General features: G+C 37.7%; 2 protein-coding genes and 2 long non-coding RNA genes across 6 annotated transcripts; all 4 read left to right on the top strand.

The window, feature by feature from the left end:
* Nucleotides 1-2,685: 2,685 nt before the first annotated feature.
* On the top strand, nt 2,686-5,508 carry LOC112777559 (uncharacterized). Of its 3 annotated transcripts, XM_072228007.1 has the most exons (8): nt 2,686-2,976; nt 3,712-3,987; nt 4,101-4,603; nt 4,676-4,900; nt 5,007-5,084; nt 5,172-5,237; nt 5,316-5,384; nt 5,460-5,508. In XM_072228007.1, the coding sequence occupies exons 1-4, from the start codon at nt 2,790-2,792 to the stop codon at nt 4,814-4,816; spliced, it is 1,107 nt and encodes a 368-aa protein (XP_072084108.1). In that variant the 5' UTR covers nt 2,686-2,789; the 3' UTR covers nt 4,817-4,900; nt 5,007-5,084; nt 5,172-5,237; nt 5,316-5,384; nt 5,460-5,508. The 3 variants fall into 3 exon arrangements, with proteins under 3 accessions (XP_072084108.1, XP_072084110.1, XP_072084109.1); XM_072228009.1 differs by lacking the exon at nt 5,460-5,508 and having other exon boundaries at nt 5,316-5,420; XM_072228008.1 differs by lacking the exon at nt 5,460-5,508 and having other exon boundaries at nt 5,172-5,420.
* A 104-nt stretch (nt 5,509-5,612) lies between these two features.
* On the top strand, nt 5,613-6,578 carry LOC140181924 (uncharacterized). The gene is made up of 4 exons (XR_011877582.1): nt 5,613-5,904; nt 6,135-6,200; nt 6,283-6,378; nt 6,502-6,578. It is a non-coding gene; the product is annotated as an uncharacterized lncRNA (long non-coding RNA).
* A 99-nt stretch (nt 6,579-6,677) lies between these two features.
* On the top strand, nt 6,678-7,567 carry LOC140181830 (uncharacterized). Its single transcript, XM_072227276.1, has 3 exons — nt 6,678-7,135; nt 7,223-7,308; nt 7,423-7,567. The coding sequence occupies exons 1-3, from the start codon at nt 6,686-6,688 to the stop codon at nt 7,520-7,522; spliced, it is 636 nt and encodes a 211-aa protein (XP_072083377.1). The 5' UTR covers nt 6,678-6,685; the 3' UTR covers nt 7,523-7,567.
* A 57-nt stretch (nt 7,568-7,624) lies between these two features.
* On the top strand, nt 7,625-8,476 carry LOC112777846 (uncharacterized). Its single transcript, XR_003190548.3, has 4 exons — nt 7,625-7,776; nt 7,912-8,024; nt 8,095-8,188; nt 8,274-8,476. It is a non-coding gene; the product is annotated as an uncharacterized lncRNA (long non-coding RNA).
* The last annotated feature ends 319 nt before the right edge of the window (nt 8,477-8,795 follow it).

Genomic DNA, 8,795 nt, shown 5'->3' with positions numbered 1-8,795 from the left:
CTGCTGGGATGCCAACAAGCTTCTCTACCGGTTAGATACTTGGGAGTTTCTCTAGGTTCGAATCCGCGCTTGGTGAAGACTTGGAAACCAATCATTGATAAGGTGGAACAGAAGCTGAGTTTGTGGAAAGCCAAGGTTTTGAATAAATCAGGTAAGCTGGTCCTTATCAAATCGGTGCTGAATAGTCTCCCCATCTACTACCTTAGTCTATACAAGATGCCGAAGGCGGTAGCGGACAAGCTGATTGCTTTACAACGGAACTTTATGTGGTGCAGGGAGAACGGGAACTATGGTATACCTATGGTAAAGTGGGAGATAGTTCAGGCTCCAAAAAAGGTTGGGGGATTGGGGGTTGGTGATGCAGTGCTGAGAAACACAGCGCTTCTGTTTAAGTGGTGGTGGAGGTTTTCAAAGGAGGATTGCCTGCTGTGGAAGAAGATTGTGTGTTCGTGTAATAAGTTGAACCCGGATGTCATGTTAGCAACTCAGCCTTTACCAGTAAAGGGTGGCCCTTGGAAGGACATATGTCAGCTGAATATAAAAGAACCGCGGATTCGTGATAAAGTGGTAAGTGGACTGGCAATGGAAGTAGGCAATGGTATGCAGACTCGATTTTGGGAAGATAACTGGGTTCAAGGTGGTACTCTGAAAGGAAGTCATCCGAGACTCTACTCTATTTCCAGTCAGCAAGGACTTGTCATCGGGGAGTGTGGTTTTTGGGATGGGCTTGATTGGATTTGGAATTTTCAATGGAGGAGGGCACTGTTCCAATGGGAGCTGGAGCTTGTCAATCAACTGCATGAGAGGTTAAGGCCAGTGAGGTTGTCATCAGGTAGGGAGGACAATGTGGTGTGGAAGTTTGAAAATAAAGGTATTTTCTCTACTAGTTCTGTGATCCAGGCTATACAAGCGGAGACATTATCAGCTGAGATAACGAGTTATAGCTTCACAAGTTCCATTTGGAAAGGTTTCGTCCCTCCGAGAATTGAGCTCTTTGGGTGGTTTGTGCTAGTGGGTAGAGTTAACACCAAGGAGCGGCTGACTAAACTAGGAGTCAACATTCTGGGGGATAGTATGTGTGTACTGTGTACCAAGGAATTAGAATCTGTTGAGCATTTATTCCTTAGGTGTGAGGTAACATGGCAGGTGTGGTGCAAGTGGCTGAGGTTACTAGGAAGGGAGTGGGTGATTCCCGGAACTGTTAAAGAAATGTTTGAAAGTTGGCATGGAATGCATAATAGACAACAGGGGAAGAAGATGTGGATGTCAGTGTTCTTTGCAGTGATTTGGAACATCTGGTTGGAACGGAATGCACGAATCTTCAAGAATGCAAGAGCAAGCCTGGAGGTCATACACACAAGGACGTTGATGAGCTACACGGAATGGAGTGGTAGTGATCCTGGGGGAGGATGAGAGTACTGGGGATAGTAGGGGTTGGTTTATTTGTTGGTAGCTGGTTATGTGTCTTCTTCTTTCTTTTATTTGCTCCACTTTAATGTGTTGAGCTTCCTTTGTTTCAAAAAAAAAAAAAAAAAAAGTAAAGGACAAAAAAAAGTTAATAATAACAATAACTCTGCTTAGTACTTACACCTTTAATGGGCTTTAATTTGCAAATAGCCTTAAATTGAATTGTGCACAAACCCTTGATGACAAATAATACTCCAAAAATTGGAGGATTTTTTTGAAATAAATGGACTTTATAAGAAGCAATGGCAGGAAGCAAGCTCTTTTCAAAAGTTTCTATTAATTTGCCAGCTGACACCTCGATTTGGATCATTTTCTGACCAAATTAATTCATATTCTTTTTTTGTTTCCCAGTTTCAAAACCCGATGCAATAACTAATGCTAATTAGATGGAATCTTTCATTATTTTTCACACATTACCAACATCCTCTTTTCTTTTTTTTTTTTTTTGGTTAATATTAGTATATTACTAGCATCCTCTTTGCTTCCACATGCTAATGACACCTTATCTAATTGTTTCAAAAATCGCAACCACAAAATGCTGTTTGTATGTGAGGTACGTATATTAAAATGGTACAGCGATTACCGAGATATAGGATATGGATCTGTTAGGAAACATAATAATTATGTGGACAATAAAAATATTAAACAATAGATATTAGAGGTGTTATTGATTTGGTTTGGTTCGATTTTAGATCAAAAATTAATTGAACCGATTTATTTGGTTTTTATAGAATACCAATCAATCAGTTTGTTGTCTGTGCAATAATCGAACTAAATCGAATCGAACCAAAAACGGTTTGATTCGGTCGGTTTTTTTTTTATTTTTAAATACTAACTAATAAAAAATTAATCTCAGTAAAATGATGTTCAAAACAACCAATAAACTGAAATAACATTACATTCAAATTCAACACAATTTCAACTCATTCCAACAACTAAACATTAAACATTGCATTACTAAGCCACTTCTTCGGTTTGGTTTGGTTCTGCCGAGCCAACTGAAAACCGAACCGAACTGATCGGTTTAATTCGGAAAAAAACTAAATTTTTTTAGTTTTCTATTCGATTGTTGTAAATTTCGGTTCGGTAACTTACGCCTCTAATGGATATATCGCATGTTCAATTTATTAGGTGTGTGAATGTTTATTCTAATATTAAAATTTAGGTAGATAATTTAGGAGTGTAGTATATTTTTATTTTCGGGCCTGCTACACATACAAGTATCCAAGCTTCCAAGTTGGCCCAGCCCAAATCGAAGACACGCGCATAAGGAAGCATAACATGGCGCGTCAAAATCACGCGCTCAACACAAACAGTTACGTATGGCAGACTCTTCCACTTCCTCCACTTCTTCCACTTCTCAAAACGCTTCGAAACCAAGGAAACGCTCCCAATTTCGAGCAAAAATCAAAGTTCAAAATATAGAAATCGTTGTTCGAAACCTCCATCAAAACAACATCAAACTCTCCGTGAAGAATCTGAAGACAAAACGAAGCAAATACACTCAACGTAAGTTCATCAAGAAAACCTCCCAATTTTAGTTTTCTTCTACGTCGTTCTTCTCTAGGGTTTACTGTGCTATTATTCTTGCTTCTTTGTCACACTGTTCTAAGTTCTACGTCATTCTTCTAAGTTTTACGTCGTTCTACATTCTTGTTCTAAGTTCTCTTGCTACTGTTGTTGATTTTTGGGGCTTTATTCCGTAGATTGGGGGTTGTATACTGTTTGAACTTGTAATGTGACTTGATATTGATGCATGTTTGAGTGATATCTCACTGATATATATGAATGTATCTGAATAATTTCAATGGGTGTATCTCACTGTTATCAATGGGTGTATCTGATTCTTACATATGGGTGTATCTTACTCTTATCAATGGGTGTATCTGACTCATATATGCGTGTATCTTACTGATATCTGAATTAATTTGATATTGAAGCATGTTTGAGTGATAACTGACTGATATATATGGATTTATATGAATAATATCTATGGGTGTATCTCCCTGTTAACAATGAGTGTATCGGATTCTTACATATGGGTGTATCTTACTGTTATTAGACCTTGTAATGTTGCTTGATATTGAAACATGTTTGACTGATATCTGACTGATATATATGAATGTATCTGAATAATTTCAATGGGTGTATCTCACTGTTATCAATGGGTGTATCTGATTCTTACATATGGGTGTATCTTACTGTTACTAATGGGAATATATTTGTGTGTATTTTTTGTTTCAGACAAAATGGCAGCAAGAAACCAAACGAAAGACCTTAAGTGTGCCACACATCTCCTGAGTGATAAGTTCAGAAACATGGCTGAGGAGAAGAAGGCAATTGTCAGGGATCTCGGATTTGGTGGGTTGATGCATGTCCCACCTCTAAGGGTGGATCACCAACTCTTAAGGGAACTGGCAAACAACTTCAAACTTGGGGAGAACAAACTGAAGACAGGATATGGTTCTTTCCAAATAACACCAAAGACAATAGGTGATGCGCTTGGCATCAATGCAACAGGTAACTAGCTCAAAATTATAGGTGTATATTAAGTTCATGCTTGGGTGTATTTAAGGTTGATGCTTGGGTGTTTTTGAACCGATTTTGATACTTTGTTGTTTTCTTTTTTGTAGGAAATCTGTTTCCTGAGAAAGTTGAGTATAAGCAACTTTATAAGCAACTTTCTGATGATGACAAAATAATTTATAGAAGATTCCAGGGTAAGACCCTCAAAAGTCTTACCGATGAAATGATGGAAATCGGCGTTGGCAGCGAAGAGGAACGCCTGATGTTCAAGAGGATATTCATCCTCTACATACAGATGGCGTTCCTTTTGCCAACGACGATAAACAAAATATCGCCCGTGCACCTCGCCCCAATTTTTAAGATGGACGGCATATCGGAGAGAAACTGGGGGGCGCATGTTTTGACCTTCTTGATCAAAGGCATCACAGACTACCAGGATAAGAAGAAGAAGGCAATTGATGGCTGCCTCTTTGCTCTCATGATAATATACTTTCATCTTTCTGAAAACAAAGGCAAGAAGAGGGCTGAAAGACCACCAAAGCCTTGGATTGCCAACTGGACTAAGGAGAAGTTGGTGGAAAGAATGACTGCAGAAAAAGAAGAAATTTTGGTAAGTAAACATAATATGTTGCTTCTATTTTATTTACCTGAATGCTGCTAGCTAAAATATCTCATGTTTCAGGGAATTGTGAAGATGGCGGAGACAAGAGCAAGAGAAAAAATGAAAGAAAAAGAAAAAAAAGAAAAAAAACAAGAAATCAAAAAAACAAAAAAAAAGGAAGGCGAGTCCAACATCGTCTTCGGAGACAGAAACAGCTACTGACAGTGACACTTCTACCTCTGAGTCTGAGACTCAACAAGACTCGGAGGATTCAGCAAGAAAACAACACATCAAAAAGGGGAAAAAGTAAGTACCATACTTGGGTGTAATTTCTTTTTCGAGTTGGGTGTATCTTGTTGATCACGTTGGGTGTATTTTAATATGTTCTAAATAATCACTGTTTGCCTTCCAGAATGGACTCCAGAAAAAGAAAGCAGAGGCAAGAGGAGCCAGATTCTGATTCAGAATCTGAATCTGAACAAAGTGATGAGTAATGTCCTGAAATTATTACTCCTTTCTTTTGGCTTCATTATAAAGATTTCGTGTATTAACTGAAGTGTCTGTTATTAACTTATAGGAGTGAAGAATCATCACCTGCAGAGAAGGAGAAGGAGAAGAAAAAAACAAAAACAACACCAAAAAAGTAAGCACTTCTTTGCATAATATTCTGTGATAAAATTAATTTTTTATTTCTGATTGGTACTCTTTTTTTTCCACCCAGAACACAACCAAAAAAGAAAAAAGTTCTCGTGGAGGATTCACCTCCTAAAGAAGACCAATACTTTGACGGGTACAGTACCTCGTAAGCTATATTACCGTCTATCGTCGTAATTATTTTTGTTAACATCTTCCTTTATGAATGTAGTGAGACATATGAAATATCAAGTGACGAACTGGATGAATGGCTAGGGCAAAATGTTGATAAATCTGCTGCAGAGGGGTATGTCTTGATGGGCTGTCTATTTCATATTTTGTTGTGTTTTGCATGCTAATAATTGTTTCTTGTTTCGCAGGGAGAACCAACCTGACCTGCGATCGACAGAAGGTCGCTATGTGTCGTCTGAAACGTAAGAAGCTTTATTATTTAATAAAATCTTGTTATCATGAATTGGGTGTGTCTTGTGGTACCATTTGGGTGTATTGAGTGGATCAAGTTGGGTGTATGTTGTCTAATAAGTTGGAATATTAACTTTGTTGTGTTGCTTGGATCAAATCTGTCTTAGAATATCGGCTGTGAACTTGGGAACTGATGCTCCTTCCTCTCAAGGAAACACAGAACAGAGTAGTGTAAACCAGCCGTCACAGAGCATGTAATTTCTCTTTCAAATAACCGTTACTTTTGTTCTTCTATTACCCTTCTACTTCTAATTCTGTATATATTTTTTTTTAGAAAAAAAAGCCCTTTATTATTTTATTCAAGAAAAAAAAGGCAGGAAAAAAAAGCAAAAACTGCAAGTATGTAAGTTCTCAAAAAAACAAAGCCTGTCTTCTTTTTGAATTGTTCGGGTGTATTTCTTGAATTTCTTTGGGTGTATTTTAGGTTGAGTCCGTCTGATTCGAATATGATGGTTGTGAGGGAACAGACACCGTCCGAAGCGCTTGCAATGTGAGTTTTACAATAATATTCAACCTTATAACCTTATTATTTTCAAAGGCGTTGTTAACCTTTCATTTTTCTTCTTGTTTAGAGTCCCGATTCAGGTTTTTGTGCCGGCATCCCAAACAACCACAGAGACAGATTTTGAACCAACCCCTATGCTACAGATTGAAGGGACTACGGAAACGTAAGAAATAGTATTGAGTGTATATTTGTTTGGAGTTTGGGTGTATATTAGCTAACAGTTTGGGTGTATATTGTTCCTGATTAGTTTCTTTTAAGACGTGATTAATTTTTTGTAACTGTGCAGCACTCCTGAAACCCCCAAACAACTTCAAGAGACCACACCCACGGTTCCCCCAGCTCCAACTAAAGTGTAAGTTCATCAGACTAAAATCAATCTTTCCTTATCATCTGTATATTCTTATTCTTATTCTTATTCTTATACATGATGACGCAGTCATCCAGACGCAGAAGACGCTGCTGTTCTGTTGATGATGGCACGGACAGCTTCCTATGTTCCTAAAACAGATCCAGGGGTGCCATCATTCAGCCTTGGATTGACTGATTCAAGCCAGGAGGGGGCGTCAACACAGGAGACAGAAAGGGAAAAATCTCCAGAAGCTGCGAATTTGATAGAACAATTGGACAGTTTGGTCCAAAGAATAGCAAGCAGCGCGACGAAGGGAAAAAACACAAGTCCACAAATTCAGAGGGAGACTGGGGGAGAAAGTTCTGCAAAGTTTGAAACTCCTCGGGGATTATATCAGATTACGGATGATATGAAACAAAAGTGCTACATCTGGGGGACAAGACTGAAGGAAGATGCAGATGAAAATACTAACGAGTATGAGGAGATGTGCACTCTGATTGGCCAAGGAGAATACATTTTGATGAGAATGCACCTTGCTTCCCTCCAGGCAAAAAGTGATATAGAATCTCAGGTAATATTAGAATAAGATTACTGTTTTTACACAAAAGTCAATTACAATGCTTATTAATGTAAAATTGATTTCGGCATATATTTCTAGATTGTATCTGCCGTCTGCCTCATCCTCAACAACAAAAATGAAAAGAGATTTCAAGAACAAATATACTGTCTCCCCCCGATATTGTGGTAAGTGTTACTTCTACGAACTTCGGGTGTATTTTCTGTATTGATTTGGGTGTATTTGTCACGTTCCATTGGGTGTAAGTTTAGTATTTCATTTCTCGTTTCCCATTCTTGCAGTGCATGGCGCTTTCGGATCACCCAAACGGGGAATTCGTATCACCAAAAACGAAAAAGGAATTCAGGGTGGAAGCCTACCCGAGTTTCATTCCCTTCATAGATAGAAAAAAATTAACTTCGCACCCATATGTAAGTTTTCGTTTGCTAAATTTGTTACTACGCTTATTTACTTATTTGCAAAATAAAATAACACACTGTTAATGTGTGGGAATCCTTCAGATTTTTGCCCCTGTCTGCTACGCCGGGCATTGGTGGTTATGGCTGATAAATACAAGAAAGCGTAAATGTCAAATACTTGACCCGCTACACAAAATAGCTCCCACTGATGAGAGAAAGACCATTAATAAATTCACTGTAAGTTGCCTCTGTCTTCTTTACTTTAATAGATAGGTCTATTTCGTTACTTGTGATGGGTGTATATTGTCCATTCAGTTGGGTGTATCTTGTCCATTCATTCGGGTGTATTACTGATTTGTTTTCGTATTTAAGGGATACGTATTTTCAAGATTGATAACATATGCCGGCGGGAAACCTCTTCAGAAAGGGGAGAGGGAGAAGGAAATTAAATCACCATATGTTAAAATATCAGGCCAAAAAACAAGGTATAAATTTGTGAGTCTGATCATTAAACTTTTGTAAATGAGATTTGTAATTTATTTTCTTTGTTTTCAGCTATGACTGCGCTGTGTACGTTATGAAGTGGATGGAGATAATTGAGCCGGAAAACATCAAAAAGAGGAAGTATCAATGGGATAATTGGCCACAGGTAACTGTCTTTAGAACCATATAACTCTGTATTACTTTACTGAATTAATATTGCTGTTTAAACAGAATATACTTTTTTATTGTAGGAGGAGGTGGACCACTATAGAGTGGAGTACGCATCCCGGATACTATTCAGTGAGATGAATACCCAGAGAGATCAGGCAATTAGAGAGAGTAGTGCTATAAGGCTGTCGAAGCCATCCTCTATATTATTAAGTCCGTTTTGTCAGATTAATTCTGCTGATATAAAAACTGGGTAGTTTGTAAATTGAACAAATGATGTAAATATTTGCCATTTATCTACAACTTCTATTCCATGTATATTTTTTCCCATAGTTAAACTATCTGTGCTGGTAAACTGTCTGTGATGTATTCAAAAGCTGTATTACAGGTGCTAAAATATGAAGGAAAAAACACAAATTATAAAATGCTACACCCAACGCAAGTCTAATAATACACCCAAGGTTGTATTAAATATACACCCAAACTGTCTGCGCTGTATTCAAAATGTATGAATTACATGTACTAAAATATGAAGAAAAACATCAAATCAAATATAAACCCATAACCTGAGAATTTTTACAGCTTTTGTTTTATATTTATATCTA

Source organism: Arachis hypogaea, chromosome 19, assembly GCF_003086295.3.
Source record: "Arachis hypogaea cultivar Tifrunner chromosome 19, arahy.Tifrunner.gnm2.J5K5, whole genome shotgun sequence".
Taxonomy (NCBI): domain Eukaryota; kingdom Viridiplantae; phylum Streptophyta; class Magnoliopsida; order Fabales; family Fabaceae; genus Arachis; species Arachis hypogaea.
The sequence above is the reverse complement of the archived record's forward strand: the minus strand, read 5'-3'. Positions and strand labels throughout refer to the sequence as shown.

Excerpts from the sequence above, each read along its gene's own strand:
- LOC112777559 (XM_072228007.1), top strand. The coding sequence starts at position 2,790 with ATGGCAGACTCTTCCACTTCCTCCACTTCTTCCACTTCTCAAAACGCT. Across the intron at positions 2,977-3,711 it reads ACGAAGCAAATACACTCAAC|ACAAAATGGCAGCAAGAAAC; the intron begins GTAAGTTCATCA and ends TTTTTGTTTCAG. Across the intron at positions 4,604-4,675 it reads CAGAAAAAGAAGAAATTTTG|GGAATTGTGAAGATGGCGGA; the intron begins GTAAGTAAACAT and ends CTCATGTTTCAG.
- LOC140181830 (XM_072227276.1), top strand. The coding sequence starts at position 6,686 with ATGATGGCACGGACAGCTTCCTATGTTCCTAAAACAGATCCAGGGGTG. Across the intron at positions 7,136-7,222 it reads AAAGTGATATAGAATCTCAG|ATTGTATCTGCCGTCTGCCT; the intron begins GTAATATTAGAA and ends ATATATTTCTAG. Across the intron at positions 7,309-7,422 it reads TGTCTCCCCCCGATATTGTG|TGCATGGCGCTTTCGGATCA; the intron begins GTAAGTGTTACT and ends CCATTCTTGCAG.